The 23,450-nt window shown below is 44.9% G+C and overlaps 1 protein-coding gene across 3 annotated transcripts in view; it reads right to left on the bottom strand.

Moving 5' to 3' along the window:
* Positions 1 to 23,450, bottom strand: part of GDPD1 (glycerophosphodiester phosphodiesterase domain containing 1) — a 73,441-nt gene that overhangs the window by 30,557 nt on the left and 19,434 nt on the right. For all 3 annotated transcript variants that reach the window (XM_083379847.1, XM_083379846.1, XM_083379845.1), the window contains exons 3-9: positions 16,407 to 16,542; positions 15,084 to 15,129; positions 10,954 to 11,072; positions 7,775 to 7,864; positions 5,543 to 5,676; positions 4,792 to 4,851; positions 2,043 to 2,094 (exon numbers count right to left, since the gene is read on the bottom strand). In XM_083379847.1, the coding sequence (XP_083235973.1) occupies positions 2,043 to 2,094; positions 4,792 to 4,851; positions 5,543 to 5,676; positions 7,775 to 7,864; positions 10,954 to 11,072; positions 15,084 to 15,129; positions 16,407 to 16,542 (637 nt within the window). The remainder of the gene's footprint in view (positions 1 to 2,042; positions 2,095 to 4,791; positions 4,852 to 5,542; positions 5,677 to 7,774; positions 7,865 to 10,953; positions 11,073 to 15,083; positions 15,130 to 16,406; positions 16,543 to 23,450) is intronic.

A 23,450-nucleotide genomic window follows, 5' to 3' on the forward strand; every position in this document is an offset into this window, starting at 1 on the left:
TGTTCCTTGTTTTAGCCTCCAGCCCCCTAATCATCTTGGTTGCTCTTCTCTGTACCCTTTCTAGAGTCTCGACATCTTTTTTACATCGTGGTGACCAAAACTGGATGCAGTATTCCAGGTGTGGCCTTACCAAAGCATTGTAAAGTGGTATTAGTACTTCACTTGATCTTGATTCTATCCCTCTGTTAATGCAGCCTAGCACTGTGTTGGCTTTTTTGGCAGCTGCAGCACATGGCTGGCTCATATTGAAGTGACTGTCTACTAAGACTCCGAGATCCCTCTCACAGTTACTACTATTGAGCAAGGTACCACCTATACTATACCTGTGCATTTGATTTTTCCTCCCTAAATGTAGAACCTTACTTTTTTCACCGTTGAATTTCATTTTGTTAGATAGCACCCAATGTTCGAGTCTGTCCAGATCCTCCTGTATCTTAAGCCTATCTTCTGGAGTATTGGCTATTCCTGCCAGCTTGGTGTCGTCTGCAAATTTGATGAGTTCCCCATCTATCCCCTCGTCCAAATCATTGATGAAGATGTTGAAGAGCACTGGGCCCAGAACAGAGCCCTGGGGCACCCCACTACACACTTCCCTCCATGTAGATGCAGTTCCATTGAGGACCACACGCTGAGTACGGCTGGTCAGCCAGCTACGAATCCACCTGGTGGTGATGCTATCTAACCCACATTTTTCTATCTTATCAAGTAGTAGGTTGTGATGTACTTTATCAAATGCCTTACTGAAGTCCAAGTATTCTTCTTTTTCCTGCTTCTATTCTATTCTATTTTCTCCCTTATTCTATTCTAAATATTCTATTCTATTCTATATAGAAGATTCTATTCTATTCTATTCTCAATAAAGATTCTATTCTATTCTCAATAGATTCTATTCTATTCTCAATAGATTCTATTCTATTATATTCTATTTTCAATATTTTATTGTTTTATTCTCAATATTCTATTCTATTCTATTCTATTCTATTCTATTCTATTCTATTCCATTATTCTATTCTATTCTATTCTATTCTATTCTATTCTATTCTATTCTATTCTATTCTATTCTATTCTATTCTATTCTATTCTATTCTATTCTATTCTATTCTATTCTATTCTATTCTACTCTACTCTACTCTACTCTACTCCTACTCTACTCTATTCTGTGAGTTCTCTATCCCTGGAAGTCTTTAAACAGAGATTGGCTCTACCTTCTTAAACTCTCGATGGGAGAAGAAATTCCTGGATTGATGTATTCCTTCAGAATTCAATTTTAGTGGGATCCTTGGTGCTCTCCGAGCTTGGTGGTTTTCTGGCAGACGTTACCAACTAGGTAACACGAGCAGTGCTACATAACATCACGAGGAAAACCCCTCTCCCTTCTAGCACGGATGGTGTTACCTAGCCGGGTAGTGAAACGTCTGCAAGAAAACACAACCAAGGTCGCAGAGCACCAAGGACTCCACAAAGAACTATCCCTCCATTTGGGAAATCCACCGTTCAATCCTGAACTGCAAATATTCTTTTCTGTTCAGTTTTCAGTGCCGGCTAAAAAGCCGTCACTTCTCCTTCCGCGCCTGCCAAAAAGGGCGCAGGAGAGGGGGTGCTCTCTTATGCCAAGCAGACAAAAATCATTACAGGTAGTCCTTGACTCACAACTATTCACTTAGTGGCCATTTGAAGTTGAAAAAAGTGACTTATGACTGGTCCTCATACTTACGAACATCACACACACACACACCCCCGGGAAACATGATCAAAATCCAGACACTTGGCAACGGGCGTGCATTTACTACAGCCGCAGCACCTGAGGCAGTGTGATCGCCATGATTCGCTTGACAACTTTAGTGATTTGCTTAACAACCACGGTGAAAAAAAGGCCCTCAAAGTGGGCGCGATGACGCCCTTCACAACCAACAACAGCTTAGTGATGGAAATTCCGGTCCCAATTCTGGTTGTTAAGTCACAGACTTGCCCCGCAAGCTTTGAGATATTGACAAATATTTTGTAAAAAGCAAAACAATAAAAACCTCACAAAAATACTATACCTGAATTCCCCGAGCAGTGAGGTGGTCAAATAAGGTTTTCCTCATTAACAATCTGCAAACATGGCAAAGGAAACACTGTCATTCCATGTTCAATGTCCAAATGTCCTTTCCCTCCAAAATACAGACCGATAAAAAACAACAACCCTGCAAGCCTACTTCTTCCTCAAAATAGCACTTTCCCCCTCAAAATAGCACTTTCCCCCTCAAAATAGCACTTTAATAGCTTATAAAAGTTAAGACGATGCATTGGGCCAACCCACGGGTGGGTCATGAAAAGAATCAAGATGGCGGCTGTGAGCAAGACCCGGCTCCATTTTGCTGGCAGCAAAACTGCAGTAGCCATTTTTACTTTTTGGACCCCCCTACCCCCCCCAGAGGTGCTTCTGCCCGTTGAAATAACTGTTGTCAGCAGCACAGTGGACACAGATTAACGCAGGATGATGAAGAGCAGACTTTAAAAAAAAATCTAAGATGAATTTTACTGAGTCAGACGTTACGAGGTTTCAGGCAGAGAAAGTCTTGTCCACCCATCAGTTGTTAACAGACCTCGAAGAAACTCGGTTTCCCTTGGCCTATCTTTCGTCATAAACGTGTGTGTGTGTGTGTGTGTGTGTGTTGTGTGCGGGAACAGAGTCTCTGGGCGTGTCACAGGTTGAGCCAAACCATGATATGACTGCAGCTAAGAGGGAAGAGTGCAAAACAGCTTGCAAACATGGGCAGTCTGGAAACGTTGGCAGTTTAGAGCCAGTTTGGCCTAGTGGCTAAGGCACCAGGATAGAAAGCAGGAGACAGGGAGTTCTAGTCACACTTTAGCATGAAAGCTGGCTGGGTGACTTTGGGCCCATCACCAGGAGATTGTAAGTTCTAGTCACACCATAGCATGAAAGCTGGCTGGGTGACTTTGGGCCCATCACCAGGAGACTGTGAGTTCTAGTCCTGCCTCAGGCATGAAAGCCGGCTGGGTGACTTTGGGCCAATCACCAGGAGACAGTGAGTTCTAGTCACACTACAGCATGAAAGCTGGCTGGGTGACTTTGGGCCAATCACCAGGAGACAGTGAGTTCTAGTCACACTATAGCATGAAAGCTGGCTGGGTGACTTTGAGCCAATTAGCAGGAGACGGTGAGTTCTAGTCCTGCCTTAGGCATGAAAGCTGGCTGGGTGACTTTGGGCCACTCACCAGGAGACGGTGAGTTCTAGTCCTGCCTTAGGCATGAAAGCTGGCTGGGTGACTTTGGGCCAATCAGCAGGAGACAGTGAGTTCTAGTCACACTAGCATGAAAGCTGGCTGGGTGACTTTGAGCCAATTAGCAGGAGACGGTGAGTTCTAGTCCTGCCTTAGGCATGAAAGCCGGCTGGGTGACTTTGGGCCAATCACCAGGAGACAGTGAGTTCTAGTCACACCATAGCATGAAAGCCAGCTGGGTGACTTTGGGCCAATCACCAGGAGGCTGTGTGTTCTAGTCACACTACAGCATGAAAGCTGGCTGGGTGACTTTGGGCCAATCAGCAGGAGACAGTGAGTTCTAGTCACACTATAGCATGAAAGCTGGCTGGGTGACTTTGAGCCAATTAGCAGGAGACGGTGAGTTCTAGTCCTGCCTTAGGCATGAAAGCTGGCTGGGTGACTTTGGGCCACTCACCAGGAGACGGTGAGTTCTAGTCCTGCCTTAGGCATGAAAGCTGGCTGGGTGACTTTGGGCCAATCAGCAGGAGACAGTGAGTTCTAGTCACACTAGCATGAAAGCTGGCTGGGTGACTTTGAGCCAATTAGCAGGAGACGGTGAGTTCTAGTCCTGCCTTAGGCATGAAAGCCGGCTGGGTGACTTTGGGCCAATCACCAGGAGACAGTGAGTTCTAGTCACACCATAGCATGAAAGCCAGCTGGGTGACTTTGGGCCAATCACCAGGAGGCTGTGTGTTCTAGTCACACTACAGCATGAAAGCTGGCTGGGTGACTTTGGGCCAATCAGCAGGAGACGGTGAGTTCTAGTCACACTATAGCATGAAAGCTGGCTGGGTGACTTTGAGCCAATTAGCAGGAGACGGTGAGTTCTAGTCCTGCCTTAGGCATGAAAGCTGGCTGGGTGACTTTGGGCCACTCACCAGGAGACGGTGAGTTCTAGTCCTGCCTTAGGCATGACAGCTGGCTGGGTGACTTTGGGCCAATCCCCAGGAGACGGTGAGTTCTAGTCCTGCCTTAGGCATGAAAGCCAGCTGGGTGACTCTGGGCCAGTCTCTTTCTCTCAGCCCAGCCCACCCCACACGGTTGTTATTGTGGGGAACATAGGGTAGGCAAAAAGTCTGTTGGATACATTCTCTTTGCAGAAATAATGAAGGCAGGATACAACTAAATAAAAAATAAAAACAAATACAGGCAGGCAGAAGGATTTATTCTCTGCCCAGAGCGAGCTAACTTAGGAGGAGTCCTGGAATCCTGCAGAGATGCAACAGGCAGCCTCGTTGTGGGTTTGGCCAACCCACAAAAGTAACCAATGAATCTGGGAAGCCTCTAGCACAGGGCCCGTGGCTTACTGCTAAGCTTGTAAGCCGCCCTGAGTCTTCGGAGAAGGGCGGGATATAAATGTAATAAAAATAAAATAAATAAAAAAATAGAAAAGAGACAACGATTACCCAGAAAGACAATGGCAGTGGGGGGGAAAGGCTTATCGGGGATGGGAGGAAATGATGGAGAAGGGAGTGAAGAAAGACAGAATGAAAGAGAGCTGAAGGCAGAAAGGAACCTTACACGTCAATAAGCCATATGGTGAATCGCTGGGTCCTCGTAATCTTCTCCGATTCTTTCTGTCTGAAATTAAAGTAACAGAAGTGGCGCTTACAGGTAAGTCCTTGACTTACAACCATTCATTTAGTGACCGTTCAAAGTTACAACGGCACTGGGGGGAAAAAGTGACTTAAGACCGTTTTTCAGACTTACGGCTGTTGCAACCATCCCCATGTGATCAACATTCTGGGGCTTGGCAAGTGGCGTGCATTTACCTTGATTCTAGAAAAACGTTCGGGTGATTTTGGACCAACAAAATAATCGATACAGATAGTCCTCGACTTACGACCACAATTGAGCCCAAAATTGATGTTGTTAAGTGAGACGCTTGTTCGGTGAATTTTGCCCCCATTTAAAGATTTTGCTTGCCAGAGTTGTTAAGGGAATCACACCAGTTGTTAAATTAGGAACACGGCTGCTAAGTGAATCCGGCTTCCCGCATTGACTTTGCTTGTCGGAAGGTCGCAAGTGCGGGTCACGTAATCCGGGACGCTGCAACCGTTGTAATTATGGATCCGCCAAGGGTCCTAAATGTTGATCACGCGACCGTGGGGGATGCCGTGGATGGTCCCAAGTGTGAAAAACGGTCATCCGTCATTCTTTTCAGTGCTGTGGAAAGTTTGAACGGTCGCTAAGTGAACCGTTGTAAGCCGAGGACTACCTGTACATCCATGATACAAGACTCGCTCATTGCCAAAGCTGAACAGCCACTTACTTGAGGATGATGGAAGGCATGGGGATCTCCAAAAAGTCCTCCGTGATGGGAAAGAAAGGAAGAAGGCCGGTGTAGAAGAGACCAAGGAGAAGAAGAACACGCCGCAAGCAGAAAAGGATGGGGATGCGACTGTTCTGAAGGGAGAAAAACCCAGGTACATGGCAAGAAGGTTAATTCATGACAGGCTTCCACCGTGTTATTGCACAGACTTTTCATTTTAGGGAGTGTCGCTCAAAAATTCATCTGAGAATAACAGTATAAGAGAGTTGGAAGGGACCTTGGAGATCTTCTAGTCCAGCCCCCTGCTCAGGAAGGAAATCCTATACCGGGGTGGGGGTGGGGGCTTTTCAAACTTGACCCTTTTATGACTTCTGGATTTCAACTTCCAGAATTCCTCAGCCAGACATGCTGGCTGAGGAATTCTGGGAGTTGAAGTCCACAAGCTGGTCTTCCAACTCGGCCTTTTATGACTTGTGGACTTCAACTCCCAGAATTCCTCAGCCAGGCACGCTGGCTGAGGAATTCTGGGAGTTGAAGTCCACAAGTCATAAAAGGGCCAAGTTTGAAGACCCCTGCCCTATACCATTTCAAATAAATGATTGTCCAATCTCTTCTTAAAAACCTCCAGTGATGGAGCACCCACAACTTCCGGAGGCAGGTTGTTCCACTGGTTAATTGTTCTAAAACTGTCAGAAGATTTCTCCTGGTTCTCTCCTTGATTGGTTTCCATCCGTTGCTTCTTGTCCTGCCCTCAGGTGCTTTGGAGAATAGCATTTCATGTGGTGGGCTGTTCCGCTGGCTAATGGCTTGAACAATCGGGATGCTCTTCTTGTTGCCCAGCCTAAAACTCCTTCCTTTCTGTTTGAACCCACCAGTTCTGATTCTCTCCCTGTTTGCTTGAGGTCAGAGGCCACTTTGTTCTTTCTCTTCCAACAACCAAGGCCGAGTTGTGTGTGAGGTTGTTCTATTTTGTTTACTCCACTGAAGCCATAGTAAACGGAAACCTGTTCTCGTCACTGAACCTAATCCACCCACTGAATTAGGAAATTTCTCCTCAGTTCTAGGTTGCTTCTCTCCTTGGTTAGTTTCCACCCGTTGCTTCTTGTCCTGCCTTCAAGTGCTTTGGAGAATAGCTTGACTCCCTCTTCTTTGGGGCAGCCCCTGAGATATTGGAAGACTATCATGTCACCCACTAGTCCAGGGGTAGGCAACCTTGGCTCTTTTATGACTCGTGGACTTCAACTCCCAGAATTCCTGAGCCAGTATGGCTCAGCTTGGAAACCTCTCCCTTTCCCCTCAGTATGACTGGCTCAGGAATTCTGGGAGTTGAAGTCCATGAGTCATAAAACAGCCCAAGTTGCCTACCCCTGGCCTAGGCCTCTTTATGACTTGTGGGCTTCAACTCCCAGAATTCCTGAGCCAGCACGGCTCAGCTTGGAAACCTCTCCCTTTCCCCTCAGCATGACTGGCTCAGGAATTCTGGGAGTTGAAGTCCATGAATCATAAAACAGCCCAAGTTGCCTACCCCTGGCCTAGGCCTCTTTATGACTTGTGGGCTTCAACTCCCAGAATTCCTGAGCCAGCACGGCTCAGCTTGGAAACCTCTCCCTTTCTCCTCAGCATGGCTGGCTCAGGAATTCTGGGAGTTGAAGCCCACAAGTCATAAAGCGGCCTAGGTCTAGACCAGGGGTAGGCAACCTGGGCCCTTTTATGACTCGTGGACCAACTCCCAGAATTCCTGAGCCACCATGGCTCAGCATGGAAACCTGTCCCTTTCCCCTCAGACTGGCTGGCTCAGGAATTCTGGGAGTTGAAGTCCATGAATCATAAAACAGCCCAAGTTGCCTACCCCTGGCCTAGGCCTCTTTATGACTTGTGGGCTTCAACTCCCAGAATTCCTGAGCCAGCACGGCTCAGCTTGGAAACCTCTCCCTTTCCCCTCAGACTGGCTGGCTCAGGAATTCTGAGAGTTGAAGTCCACGAGTCATAGAAGAGCCCAGGTTGCCTACCCCTGCCCTAGTCCTTCTTTTCAATAAACTAATGAAGATACGAACCACCCACACAAATGTTTCACACATGGACATGGAAATTTAATCTGAGGCCTCCACAGGAACCATCTATACAAATGTACAGAAATGTACACAGGCAGTTCACTCAGCAAACTCTTCAAAGGTAGGACCTACATTAAAAGAAAAGGGAGGGTAAAACCAAGCGGGGTATAATTGCATTTACCTCTTTTTGACACTTTTCCACAACCTCATGGCTGACGCTGCCCCAAACCGTCAGATGTTCTCGTTTATAAGAGCGAACCAATTCGGAAACCTAAGATCGATAGAAATTAAAACAACAACAAAAAAAATCTGATCTATCAGTTTGAGTGGGGACCTCCATTACTTGCTGAACTATCAATCTCCAGAGGTCTATGGAGATTCTGAAGTCACCCAGGTCATGGACTTTCTTTGTGTTTCTTTGTTTGAAGACATTTCGCTTCTCCTCCAAGGAGCTTCTTCAGCTCTGACTGGATGGTGGAGAAATGGAAGGATTTATACTCCTCGCAGACAGCTGGTCATTTGCCGTCTTCTTTTAGACAGCCGTTGAGGCCGCTTGGAGGTTTGTCTTGTGATATAGCAGAACAAACCCATCAGGACAAGATTCAGCAGTCCATCTGCATTTAAAAGACAAAGACCGCACTTTCGAAGACAGCAAAGTCCCCATTCTGGACAGAGAGGACTGCTGGCTTGAAAGAGGGGGCAAAGAGGCCATCTGTGTCAAAACTGAACAGCCATCTGTCAACAGAAGGGGAGGGATACACATCATCTATCTCCAGTCTACCACACAGTCCTTTCAGCGATTTCAAGAAGGCTCCACACCCATTTGCACCACTCAGGTGACCCTGAGGACACAAGACAAGCCTCCAAGTGGCCTCAAGGACTCTCTAAAAGGATGCAAATGACCAGCTGTCTGCAAGGAGTATAAATCCTCCCATTCCCCACCATCCAGTCAGAGTTGAAGAAACTTCTTGGATGAGATGCGAAACATCTACAAGGAAAAACAAGGAAGTCCAGTTGCCTCCTGGAAAAGCACCTTCGGGACATATCAATCCAAAGTTCAAGGATGAAAAATAGTAATTAGAAGTGTTTTCAGGAGATGGGTTATAAGGAGCACACTGGTTGCATGGTTGAAATAAAAAAAAACCAAAACCATCAAGTACAGCTAGTCCTCGACTTACGACCACAATGGAGCCCAAAATTTCTGTTGTTAAGCAAGACATGTTATGTGAGTTTTACCCTTTAACAACCTTTCTTGCCACACTTGTTAAGTGAATCACTGCAGTTGTTAAGTTAGTAACGTGGTCGTTAAGTGAATCCGGCTTCCACACTGACTTTCCTTGTCAGAAGGTCGCCAAATGGGATCACAAGCCCCCAGGATGCTGCAACCGTCATAAATATGAATCAGTTGCAAAGCATCTGAATTTTGTTCATGTGACCATGGGGACGCTACAACGGTCGTTAAGTGTGAAAAATGGTCCTAAGTCACTTTTCTTCAGTGCCGCTATAACTTTGAATGGTCACTAAACGAACTGTTGCAATTCGAGAACTATCTGTCACAGAGTTGGAAGGGACCTTGGAGGTCTTCTAGTCCAACCCCCCGTTCAAGTCTGTTTACCACAGTTGATAAGTTAGTAACCCCGGTTGTGAAGTGAATCTGGCTTCTTCCCCCTCGACTTTGTCAGAAGGTCGCAAAAGGGGGAATCACATGACCTTGGGACACACCAACCGTCATAAATATGAAACCCATTACCAAGCATTTGAACTTTGATTGCGTGGTTATGGGGATGCTGCCAACGTCCTAACTGTGAAAATGGTCATGACAGGTTTTTTTAGTGCCGTTGTAACTTTGAACGGTCGCTAAATAGACCATTGTAAGTCAAGGACTACATATAATTTCACAAGGGGCTGCATTACAGTGGGTCTGGAACCATGGTGTTGACCCCTGCTCCACTGATGAGCAATAAATCCACAGGGCAGTAGAAAATTAAAATATTATCATTCTGAGATCAAACTCAATTTACATCCAATGATTCAGTGAAGGTTGAAAATGATCACAGCCCTGAAAAGAGTAACTTATGACCGTTTTTCACACTTACGACCGTTGCAGCATTCCCCATGGTCATGGGATCAAAATTCAAATGTTTGGCAACCGGTTCATATTTACGATGGTCGCTATGTCCTGCGGTCATGTGGACAGATTCATTTGCTCATGTGGACAGATTCATTTAACAACAGTGTTCCTGCAGTGATTCACTTAACAACTGTGGCAAAAAAGGTCGTAAAATGGGGCAAAACTCACTTCCCAGCTGTCTTGCTTAGCAACAGAAATTTTGGGTCCCATTGTCGTCATAACTCAAGGACTACCTGTACTGTATTCCATAGTACACGGGTCTACAAACTTGGCCCTTTTATGACTTGTGGACTTCAGCTCCCAGAATTCCTCAGCCAGGCACGCTGGCTGAGGAATTCTGGGAGTTGAAGTCCACAAGTCATAAAACGGCCAAGTTTGAAGACCCAACTGAGTGCTGAATTCTGCCAGGCATGAAGAATCAGGACCACACATTAAGTTCCAGCAAATCTGATTTATTGCTCGTGCCTTTACACAAGAATCCAGTCAACTAATGGTCAGCACCAAATTGGTGCTAAAGAGTCAACAGACTTCAAGAGGCATTAGACTCAGACTGTGTGAACGCAATGATTCTAGGCTGATTCCTCTCTTGACTCCACCCCCAGTCTCTTTGTGTCCTATATTCCCAACTTTGTCCACCTCTTTCTAGTAAGGATGCCTTTAGACCAGTACGTTTCTCAACTTTAAGATGTGTGGACCTTCAACATCCAGCTTGGCTGGCTGAGGATTTCTGGAAGTTGAAGTCCGCTCATCTTAAAGCATGCTGTCTGGGGAATTCTGGGAATTGAAGTCCATCCCCCTTAAAGCCTGCTGGCTGAGGATTTCTGGGAGTTGAAGTCCACTCATCTTAGAATAGAGGTGGAAGGGACCTTGGTGGTCTTCTAGTCCCTCCTCCCCCCCACTCAAGCAGGAGAACCCATCTCCGACAAGTGACTGTCTAGCCTCTTCTTAAAAATCTCCAATGATGGAGTGCCCACAATTTCTGGAGGCAAGCTGTTCCACTGGTTAATTGTCCCTCAAGCATTCTGCCTGGGGAATTCTGGGAGTTGAAGTCCACTTATCTTAAGCTTGGGAAACACCCGTTTAGACTACAGCCATGAGGATAATGCCTTCCCCACTTCTCCTGCCTGACCACCCTTGAGGAACCTGGCCACTTGTTGTCCTCCCTTAAGCCATCATTGGACCAACGACAAGCGAGGAGAACCGGAAGGAGGAGTTGGAATGAGACTTGCCTTTTTAATCAGCTGGTCATTGTTCACTTTGATGTCGATGTTGATTGGCGTGTGGGGAAAGGCCTCAAACACCTCTTGAAGGAGAGGGATGCGTTTGTCTTCACCTTCACACGGGCATTCTGAGGTAACACAAGCAGAATGTGATGGCTGCTGAGGATATGGGGAACTTATTGACAGTTCAAAGCTCACCGGCTCAAGGTTGATTCAGCCGTCCGTCCTTCCAAGGTCGATAAAATGAGGAGCCAGATTGTTGGGGGCAAACATTCTGACTCTGTAAACCGCTTAGAGAGTGCTGTAAAGCACCGTGAAGCGGTATATAAGTCTAAGTGCTATTGCTTCCTTCCTTCCTTCCCCTCCCTCCCTCCCTTTTCTCTTTCCTTCCTTCCTTGTCATGGTGGCACAGCGTTAAAATGCAGTATTGCAGGCAAACTCTGCCCACCTTGAGGAGTTCAATTCTGCCTGGCTCAAGGTCGACTCAGCCTTCCGTGGTTGGTAAAATGAGGACCTAGATGGTTTGGGGGCCATACACTGATCCTGTAAACTGCTTAGAGAGGATTGTAAAGGTGACTCTCAGACAGACCAACAGAAGAATAAGTGCACACATTGAAGAGCACAGGAACTCACTCAGAAAGGGAGAACAAACTTCATCCCTGTTCCAACACTTTAAAGCCACGGGACATGAAATTGATTTTAAAAAAACCAAAACTATCGCCAAAATTGAACATTTTAACAACAGAATAATCAGAGAAGCCATTGAGATAGAAAAATGCCCCCACTGCATGAACAAACGAGATGATACCTCTCGCCTACCAGCCATTTGGAAACCCGCCTTGATTGACAGACGAGTCCCAACCACCAAGAATGATACCAGACCCAAACTCATGATAACATCACATGACATCACCACCACACAACCATTCAAAAAGCAAATCCGAACCCACAATGATAACGACACACAACCACAAAACAGAAACCTAACTACAGCTGCAACATCAGCCACTTTAAACCCCTCCAAACCACACAATAAGCAAACTGACACCCACTATAAAAACATGGCACCACCACAAACACGGAGCCGAACAAAAGCAGCACAACTCACCAGTTCAGGTCTAAGGCTGGCAGCTGGGACCAGCCCATCCACTCAAAACAATCAGAACACAGCCCCCATTCAAAACACGCTCCCACCCAATCAGAACACAGCTAACCCCCCACCCAATCAGAGCACACCCCCACCCACAGAACACACCCCCTCTGGCAGTTTAAAAAAGAGGAACAAACAGCCACTACCACACACTTCTCCCAGAAGAACGAAGCACAAGCCACCAGCCTGAGGATGACGGATGAGATTTTGTCAAAACGTTGCTCTTATACCTTCAATTCTACGTGGGAAAAAACCCGAATGACCAAAGATCTACATACATATATATATACATACATGAGGACCCAGACTGTTGGGGGCAATAAGCTGACTTTGTAATAATGCCGCTTGGTGTGTGTGTGTGTGAAAGCCCTAATCAGCAGGCATATATACATAGAATGAAGGCTACTGCTAAGCTTGTAAGCCGCCCTGAGTCTTCGGAGAAGGGCGGGATATAAATGGAATTAAAATAATATATATATATATATTACTTGATAAGATTAAAAATGCGAATCCCAGGCATATTAAAATTAACAAACTAAGTGAACACTGGGATAGAATAAGAAAAACTAAAACAGTTTTTATTGCTAAAAGATCAAGCTTTCGTTGGCTAACTGCCAGCATCGTCAGGATGGAAATGCTGGGGTGGGGAGATCGCGTTTATACTGTTGGTGTCTGCACTCCGCTCATGGAGCGCGTCACCGGTCTGTTTGTATTCCTTTGAGTTGTCGCACATCCATTTTTGGGGGATGTAGTTGTCTCTGGGTGTCTGTTGTCAAAAGTGGATTGCTGACAGTTCCATGTGTTGTAGCCATAGCTCTAGTCATTGCCCGTGTTCTCATACCAGAGGTTCTAAATGGTTGTTGCTCTTCTTCCCTGTGTTCTACATTGCAGGGTGGTTGTGTGTTTGTGCAATCTTGATTTTGATACAATGAGGTGCTCTGTGAATGCTTGCACTGTTTGCCTCCATATCGCGCACGTCGTTCCTCTTCCCAATTCCTTAGTGCCTGGTATGCAAAGGGTGCTGGTTGATGGAGGAGCGGTTTGAAAAACAAGCTTCTTTAAACAAGTGGCCGCCTTTAGTGTTGGCACTGGCAATTGCCTCAGTCCCTGTTAAAGACGTGGTTATGTGTAGCCATGTGTGCCCACACCTGTGAATGTTGTTCTTGTCTTCTAATAGCAAGCTTGTGTTCATGCACCCTAGTCCTGTCATTTTGCCGTCTCCCCAATGTAATTGCAATTTTGGCATGACATCTTGTACACGACTGAGGATTTTTTCTTCATCGGGGAGTGGATCTTTAGGGCGCATGAAAATAAATATACTTACATATATACATATACATATGTATATATGTATGTATATTTATTTTCATGTTTAATATTATTCTGAAGCACATAGGTCCCTCTGGGAGGGAGATAGGTGGTTAATAAGTCTGGAAAAAAAAGTCTGAATTTAATGGGACCACCTTCCACGAAACACTTATAGTTCATCCTACCAGCTATGACAAAGAGATTCTCTTTAATTTTGCTATAAGAATGTTATAGGTAGTCCTCAATTTACAACTGTTTGGCAACTGTTCAAAGTTATGATGGTGCTGAAAAAGCTAATTTACGTCTGTGGCAGAATCCTTGCAGTCACATGATCAAAATTCGGGCACTTGGCAACTACGATTTGCGAGCTTCCCAGCTAGCTTCCAACAAGCAAAGTCAATTCGGGGGAGGTAGATTTGCTTAAAAGTGCGTGATTTGCTTAACGACAGTGGAAAAAAGGTTGTAAAATTGGGCGCAAGTCAACAATTGCATCACGTAATGACAGAAAGTCCAGTCCCAGATGTGGCCGTTAAGTAAAGGGCTACCTGTACTTGAGTATTTGCTGAAAATGGTCTTTGAGCAGAATATTTGTACCGTTTTTGTCCACTGAACCAAGTTCTGTGCTTTATATACTATATACTTTACATACTAGAAGACCTCCAAGGTCCCTTCCAACTTTTATCATTATTATTGATCATCGCACAGTCAGCCAGATGTTCAGACTGGATTTGGCATTTTTGTCTACCTGTCAAGTCCATTCCAAGGACCTGGGATAGGCAGATGTGGATGTTTGATGGTATTACAGATCTCGTCGCAGGATGGAGGCAGTTCCTATTAAGGCCGCCTTTTGCAATTGACTAATGACGGATTTGTCAATGCCCATGGTGTACAATTAATGCTCCAGTTGTGTTGTTGTTGTTTATTATTATTATTATTTCTTAATGATTATTTTTCTTTTGTTTTTAAATTAAAGCAGGTTAGAACTATTGTTGCCTCATGCCGTACAGTGCAGTGAGCCGTGTACACATCTGTACACTGGGGAAACGAAACATCCATTGCCACAACATAACAGAACAAACAGTCCATCTGCATTTAAAAGACAAAGTCCACTTTTTTGAAGACAGCAAAGTCCACATTTTAGACAGAGAGGACCGCTGGTTTGAAAGAGGGGTCAAAGAGACCATCCAGGTCAAAATTGAACAGCCCTCCCTCAACAGAGGGGGGAGGGACAAGACATTGTCTATGTCCAGCCTACAACACAATCCATTTGCAACACTCAGGTGACCCTGAGGACACAGACAAACCTCCAAGTGGTCTCAAGGGCTCTCTAAAAGAAGACAGCAAATGACCAGCTGTCTGCAAGGAATATAAATCCTCCCATTTCCCCACCATCCAGTCAGAGCTGAAGAAGCTCCTTGGATGAGAAGTGAAGAAAAGAAAAACAAGAAAGTCCAGTTGCCTGGTGAAAAAGCACCTTTGGGACAATCGTGACCTGGATGATGGAGAATCTCCACAGACTCTCAGCTGCTTTGCAAGTATGAAGTTAAAGAGAGCAACAGACACTCCAGTTTCGAGTTAGGAATGCTGACAGACCAGGCTGCAACGTAGCAATACCCAAAAAAAAAAGAAAAAAGAAAGAAGAAAGTCTATTCTGCAAACATTCAGATCTTCAAATTATTACCTCTCTGGAAAGTGACATCCAACTTGCAGAGATACGGAGGGAGTTCCTGTTAAAAGAAGAAAAAGTCAGCTTCAGTACAGAGAGCTTCAGAGACGTAAAATCAGAATAAGCTTCATCCAAGGTGACTTTGCTTTAATCCCCCAACGATCCCCAGAAATCGCTAGCGCTTATTATACAGGTAGTCCTTGACGTACGATCGCAATTGGGATAGGAACTTCTGTGGCTAAAGTGAGGAGGTTGTTAAGTGAATCACACGGTCGTTAAGCGAATCTGGCTTCCCCCATCACCTGTCGGAGGCCACCCACCAAGGTTGCAAACGGTGGTCCCATGACCCAGGATACTGCAACCGTCATCAATACCGGCCAGTTGCCAAGCACCCAATTTTGATCACGTGACGATGGGAGATGCTGCAACGGTTGTAAATGTGAGGACCAGGGAATCTACTGTTTAATTAAGTAAGCTTTCGAGCGGGAAAATCAGAGCTGGTTTCGTTTCTTCTGTGCCAATGCAAATTTTCAGTAAAGTATTATACTCTTGGTCAGGGGTCTTCAGACTTGGCCCTTTTATGACTCGTGGACTTCAACTCCCAGAATTCCTGAGCCAGCATGAGGAACTATGGCCCTTTTATGACTTGTGGACTTCAACTCCCAGAATTCCTGAGCCGGCCATGGCTCAGCATGGCAACCTCTCCCTTTCTCATCAGCATGGCTGGCTGAGGAATTCTGGGAGTTGAAGTCCACGAGTCATAAAAGGACCAAGTCTGAAGACCCCTGAACTAGGCCTTACACAGCTAAACTGGCTAAGCCAGGGTTAGGCAACCTTGGCTCTTTTATGACTTGTGGACTTCAACTCCCAGAATTCCTGAGCCGGCATGGCTCAGCATGGCAACCTCTCCCTTTCGCCTCAGCATGGCTGGCTCAGGAATTCTGGGAGTTGAAGTCCACGAGTTAGAAAAGAGCCAAGGTTGCCTATCCCTGCCCTAGGACAATACAACTGTCATAAATACATGCCAGTTGCCAAGTGTCTGAATTTTGACCAAGTGACTGTGAGGATGCCGCAATGGTCGTTAAGTGTGAAAAGCGGGTGTAAGTCACTTTTTTCAGTGCCAGCGTACCTTCGAACGGTCACTAAATGAATGGCTGCAAGTCAAGGAATGCATTGCCTATGAATTGTAAGACTGAATCACTTGGGCACGCTTACCCTTTGGCATTTAAAGGGGGAGCTGAGGTCCTGGGAGTTTGGCAAGGCTGTGGGTACCGCCTCTCGATTGGCTGATCGTCTTTGGCAAACCAAAGGAAGAGAAGGGTGCTTACTTGAACTTACTGAGTAACTGAGGTCTGCTACATTGACGTCCACCCCCGTCGACCGCTTCAGATTCTTGTCGTGCAAAACCACCACTTGTTCATCCTTGGTTAAATGGCAGTCGAGTTCCAGCATATCGGTGCCCATGTTGACTGCGCTGAAAACAGAGGATAACCCTTTTCGGATTCAGACCGACCATGCAGACGTATACAGAGGAGTTAGGAGAATAACAGAATTAACACAGTTCAAAGGGGCCTTGGAGGTCTTCTAGTCCAACCCCCTGCTCAGGCAGGAAACCCTAGACCATTTCAGACAAATGGCTGGCCAGTCTCTTCTTAAAAACCTCCAGTGTTGGAGCACCCAAAACTTCTGGAGGCAAGTCGTTCCACTGGTTGATTGTTCTCACTGTCAGGGAGTTTCTCCTAAGATGGATGGACTTCAAGTCCCAGAATTCCCCAGCCAGCTGAAGTCCATCCATCTCAAAAATTGCCAACACTGATAAACATTGTTTACAAAAATAAACAGGTTCCATATGGGAAATACAGGTGATCCTCGACTTATGACCAGTTGCTTAGCTACCATTCAGTTACCACAACCCCAAAAAAGGAAACTTACAACCCAGATTCAAAGGTCCAATGTGGTAATCTGATCAAACTTCACATCTAACAGCTGTTTGCAGCATCCCACAGTCATGCAAACACATTTTATGACCGTTTTGCTGAAAACCTACACTTCTTGGTTCTGGCAAAACTGCACCTATAACAAACGTCTAGTTAACGACCGTGATGTTTGCTTAATGACTGCTGCAGAAAACGCCCCCAAGATACGACTGTTCACGAGCAGGCTCCATTACGCTTGTTATGTTGAGAATTATATGTAGTTCAGTTGCTGTAGTCCTTATAACCTTTATTTCTTCCACTTCAATAAGTCCGCGTAATTTATGCCTGGGAAACGGGCTATTTTTGATCTGGGCAATGCCCAAGGGGCTGATAACTGCGCCTTGAGCCATCAACATTTCCAGGTATGACCTGAAGCTGCTGATGTTCAGCCCAAAGAGAACTGCTCTGTAAACAACGCTGAAGGCGGAGCGAATAACCCGAAGTCCAGCAGCTCAAGAGAGAAAAAAAAGTTTGATCCGAGTTTTTTTTTTAAAAAATTCCATTTATATCCTGCCCTTCTCCGAAGACTCAGGGTGGCTTACAAGCTTAGCAGTAGCCTTCATTCTATGTATATGCCTGCTTATTAGGGCTTTCATACACCCCCCAAGTGGCATTATTACAAAGTCAGCTTAATTGCCCCCAACAATCTGGGTCCTCATTTTACCTACCTCAGAAGGATGGAAGGCTGAGTCAACCTTGAGCCTGGTGGGATGCGAACCTGCACTAATTGCAGGCAGCTGGTGTTACTTAAGGAGGCATTAGCCCACTGCTCCACCAAGGCTCAAGTTCTCTTTTGCAGACTGATAAAAGATAATAATAATAATAATAAGTTGGAAGGGACCTTGGAGGTCATCTAGTCCAACCCCCTGCTAAGGCAGGAAACCCTATACTATTTCAGACAAATGGCTGTCCAGTCTCTTCTTAAAAACTTCCAGTGTTGGAGCATTCACAGCTTCTGGAGGCAGGTTGTTCCACTGGTTAGTTGTTCTAACTGTCAGGAAGTTTCTCCTTAGTTCTAGGTTGCTTCTCTCCTTGACTAGTTTCCATCCATTGCTTCTTGTCCTGCTTTCAGGTGCTTGGCTCCCTCTTCTTTGTGGCACCCCCTGAGATACTGGAACACTGCTATCATGTCACCCCTAGTCCTTCTCTTCCATTAAACTAGACATACCCAATTCTAGCAACCGTTCCCTATATGTTTTAGCCTCCAGTCCCCCAATCATCTTTGTTGCTCTCCTCTGTACTCTGTACTCAGATTCAGCAGGTTATTACAGACAAACCTGGCTGCCTGCCATTATCACAAAATAACAGAGTTATCTGAAGTTACAACTCCCAAAACACCTTAGGGAGATATTTACGAGAGCGAGATTCGAACAGCTTGACACAATGGTCAGATATGGGAGATTTCATGCTATACCGTACAATGAGCGTCTCTGCATTTGCGGAGCGGCAGAGGTAGAGGACCTGGCTCACATCCTATTTGACTGTTGCCTGTATAAGAGGGTGAGAGACAGGTATCTTGGTCTATATACCAAACGAATGACCCATTGGGATCCTCACATCAAAATAACTTACCTTATGTCCGGCCAGAACTTGAAAATAACATTTAACGTAGCACAGTACTTAAAACAAAATGATCCGGTTGAGATCTGCATATGTGGGACTGATTGGGGTAGATTGCAAGGGCGACTCCGAAATATAATGTTATCATATTTTATCTATATCTTAAATTATTGTACATTATTACAATTTCATTTTAGATTGTATTTTTATTACTATGTCATCTTAAATTGCATTTTATTTTAATTCTATTTGAAATTGTCTTTTATCAAATTCCATTTGAAATTGTATTTTATCAAATTCCATTTTAAACTGCCTTTATCAAATTTTAGTAACAATTTGTTGCTGGAACTTTGCACTTTGATATGGCCCAAGGGCTAATCAATAAAGACTTGACTATAACAAAATAACAGAGAGAAGAGTGGGGAGGAACCTCAGTGTGTGTTGAAGCATACACAACTTCTGGAGGCAGATTGTTCCACTGATTAATTGTTCTAACTGTCAGGAAGTTTCTCCTTAGTTCTAGGTTGCTTCTCTCCTTGATCAGTTTCCATCTGTTGCTTCTTGCCCTGCTTTGGAGAATAATTTGACCCCCTCTTCTTTGGGGCAGCCCCTCAAATATTGGAGCACTGCTATGTCACCCCTAATCCTTCTTTTCATTAAACTAGACATACCCAGTTCCAGGAATGAGAACGGCCTAGGTAAGAAAACATATAGAAAAATCAGGATTTTCTTCATATACTAATATGGATTTTATAGAACTGTTCAAAATGGACATCTAGTCCTTCACTTACAACCATTCCATTAGTGACCGTTCAAACTTACAACGGAACTGGAAAAAAAAGTGACTCCTGACCACTGTTCACACTTAACAACCGTTGCAGCGTCCCCACGGTCACATGATCAAAATCCGGACGCTCGCCAACTGGCTCATATTTACAACACGGTTGCAGGCCTCCCAAGCTCACGTGATCCCCTTTTTGCGACCTCCTGACACGCAAAATCAACGGGGAAGCCAGGTTCCCTTAACAAACTGTCTTACGAACTTAACAACGGCAGCGATCCATTTAACGGCCGGGGCGAGAAAGGTCGTAAAATGGGGTCAAAAACTCACTGGCCTCTGTCTCGCTTTGCAACATAAATTTTGCACTTGGTTGTGCCGCCCGTGTATCACCTTTCATCTCTCCTGTGGTCTCTTTCAGGAAATCTAAACCACGAATTGTAGCTAGCTCGCTCCCTTCCTAGAAATGAACTTTTTCGCAGCATTAGAAGGCATGTATTTGAGCCTACATTTTGCTGCCATGGTGATCAGAAGCTTTCAATTCAGACGGAAAAGGATTAGCAATGCCAAGGGCTGGAAATAAGATTGTACTTTCTGCGGTTAATACCCAGAACAAAAAAAAAAAGAATGGAGAAAGAGAGAGAGAGAAAAAACAAAACAATCCGGTTATAATCTCAGTTGCCTCACAAAGAAACTGGAGTTTTATTCCCCCCCCCCCCAACTGACTTACCACTGAAAATACTCTGTCACTCAAATTAACTACCTGATTAGAAAAGAGATTGTGTATAAATAGTTGTAGATTGATAAACATAGGCTTGTGGTCCTGTCAGTAACGTGTGATGTATTAGGATGTGAAACAGACAATATTTATTAGGTAGAACATAGCTACTCAGCCACTGTGTGTATTTTAGATGCTATAGTTTTTGCTGTAATGAAATAAGGGAAATTTGGGTTGTGACTATTATTTGGGATGTTAAAGGCTAAATTTGAATAATATAATTAAAATTAAAATTAGGTAAACTTTAACAACAGGACATAGATATATCTCAATGAAATTGAATTGACAAATTTTTCAACTGATCCTGCTACTTCTAGAAATTTATTAGTTTAAACTGGTTGTATGAAATGTTAAGGGAAATTGAGAAGGATGTTCTGATAATGTAACCTGAATTATGTACTGAAAACTCTGTTGCTGAATCTCTGATTACCCAGTCATCATGATGCTTTCTAAATATGTCGATTTTAACTGAAAAACCAATAAAACTTGTTTTTTTTTTAAAAAAAAGACAAGAGGTGCTTTAACAGTGATATTGATCCTGAAATCCACAGGTTAATGTTGCAATCTATGGCCAGTCCACTTTTACCAAGGACTTGCAGAAAGCAAAGCGGGAGTTACTGCTGAGCATGTAGATTGCAGACTGAACTATCCAACTAAGATATTCTAAGCAAATCAGCCGAATCCAGTTACATGAAGTCCCATTTTACAGATTCTGAGAGAATTTTTTTTTTCACTTGCACTCCTGGGCTGCATTAACAGAATCAAGATCACATGAAGCCAATTTAAAAGGCATCGGTAAGGCCACACTTGGAATACGGCATCCAGTTTTGGTCGCCACGATGTAAAAAAAGATGCTGAGACTCTGGAAAGAGTGCAGAGAAGAGCAGCAAAAATGATCAGAGGTTGTTGTTGTTGTTAGCTGCGAAGTCGTCTCTGACCCATCGCGACCCTATGGACAATGTTCCTCCAGGCCTTCCTGTCCTCTACCATCTTCTGGAGTCCATTTAAGCTCACGCCTACTGCTTCAGTGACTCCATCCAGCCACCTCATTCTCCGTCGTCCGCTTCTTCTCTTGCCCTCACCCTTTCCCAGCATGAGGCTCTTCTCCAGTGAGTCCTTCCTTCTCATTAGGTGGCCAAAGTATTTGAATTTCAACGTCAGGATCTGGCCTTCTAAAGAGCAGTCAGGGTTGATCTCCTCTAGGACTGACCGGTTTGATCGCCTCGCAGTCCAAGGGACTCGCAGGAGTCTTCTCCAGCACCAGAGTTCAAAGGCCTCCATTCTTTGGCGCTCAGCCTTTCTTACGGTCCAGCTTTCACTGCCATACATTGCAACTGGGAAGACCATAGCCTTGACTATACGCACTTTTGTTGACAGGGTGATGTCTCTGCTTTTTAGGGTGCTGTCTAGATTTGCCATGGCTTTCCTCCCCAGGAGCAAGCGTCTTTTAATTTCTTGGCTGCAGTCCCCGTCTGCGGTGAACTTGGAGCCCAGGAAAATAAAATCTGTCACTACCTCCATTTCTTCCCCATCGATTTGCCAGGAATTGAGAGGGCCGGATGCCATGATCTTGGTTTTCTTAATGTTAAGTTTCAGCCCAAGTTTTGCACTATCCTTCTTCACCTGCAACAAGAGGCTCTTTAGTTCCTCTTCACTTTCTGCCATTAGAGTGATGATCAGGGGACTGGAGGCTAAAACATATAAGGAACGGATGCTGGAATTGGGTATGTCTCGTTTAATGATGAGAAGGATGAGGGGGGACATGATAGCAAGTCTTCCAATATCTCAGGGGCTGCCCCAAAGAAGAGGGAGTCAAGCTATTCTCCAAAGCACCTGAACACAGGACAAGAAGCAACGGATGGAAACTAACCAAGGAGAGAAGCAACCTAGAACTAAGGAGAAACTTCCTGACACTGAGAACAATTAACCAGTCGAACAACCTGCCTCCAAAACCTGTGAATGCTCCCACACTGGAGATTTTCAAGAAGAGATTGGACAGCCTTTTATTTAGAATGGTATAGGGCAGGCATGTCAAACTCGCAACATCATGTGACATCGCGTGACGTATTGTGACTTTTTCCCCATTGCCGGCTGTGGGGTGGGTGCAGTTTCGGTGTGACGCATCTGGCCTGCGGGACAGCAGTTTGACATGCCTGGTATAGGGCCTCCTGCCTAAGCAAGGGGTTGGACTAGAAGACCTCCAAGGTGCCTTCCAACTCTGTTATACTCTTAGTGGTAATAGGCCAGTATGGTGCGTCAAAATCAGAATAGGAGAAACAGGCTTTGACAACTTCCGACCTTAATACTAAGAATCCAGTGGAATCTCAGATATTATGCAGGTAGTCCTCGACTTACAACAGTTTGTTCGAAGTTACAACGGCACTGAAAATGTGACTTATGATCATTTTTAACAGGACCGTTGCAGTATCCCCAAGATGACGTGATTGAAATTCGTCATAGTTATGACGGTCACGGTGTCCCGAGGTTATGTGATCCCTTTTGTGACCTTCAGGCAAGCAAAGTCAATGGGGGGGGCGCCAGATTCACTTAACAACCGTGTGACTAACTGAAGAATTGCAGCAATTCCCTTAACTGCGGCAAGAAAGGTCATAAAATGGGGCAAAATTCTTCCTAATAAATGTCAAAAAATTGGGCTTCGTTACAGTTAAGATTTACCTGTATCCACGTTGAATCTCCCCTGGGGTATATGAAGCAGAAAAGGTGTGTCTGGCACATTTGTTTGTTTGTTTACCATATTTTTCAAAGAACCGTGTCCTTCACAGATGGATTCTGGGCGGTGCCCCATAAAATATTAAAATATAAAATGAAAGTTAAAATTTAAAAAGAGGCGGGACATTTTAAGTGGGGCAAAGGATCTCCAGGGACAAAGTCTGCACGGATCCCTTTTCCTTAAACACCCAATGAAGTGCACGCTCACCTTCTATTTACACAAGTATTACTCACTGTGCCAACACATGTGACACTTTACACAAGTATTATTCACTGGGCCTCCCTCTAAAACACGGGTCTTCAAACTTGGCTTTTTTTGCCTTGTGGACTTCAACTCCCAGAATTCCTCAGCCAGCGTGCCGGTCTCATTGTCCAAATTCATAGCAGATTTGGCCACAGGGCCCAAGGATTTGTTTGCTGTTCGGTCATAAACTATCATCCTTCACTTTGATCACTGTACTTTCATCCATCTGAGCTTCTTTTAGTGTTAAAAAAAATAACCATGTGGTTGCACCAGCTTTCACAAGTGTAGTACTCCTATCAGAGGTTTTCATGGCAGC

The sequence above is a fragment of the Vipera ursinii genome (assembly GCF_947247035.1).
Source record: "Vipera ursinii genome assembly, chromosome: 1".
Lineage (NCBI taxonomy): Eukaryota > Metazoa > Chordata > Lepidosauria > Squamata > Viperidae > Vipera > Vipera ursinii.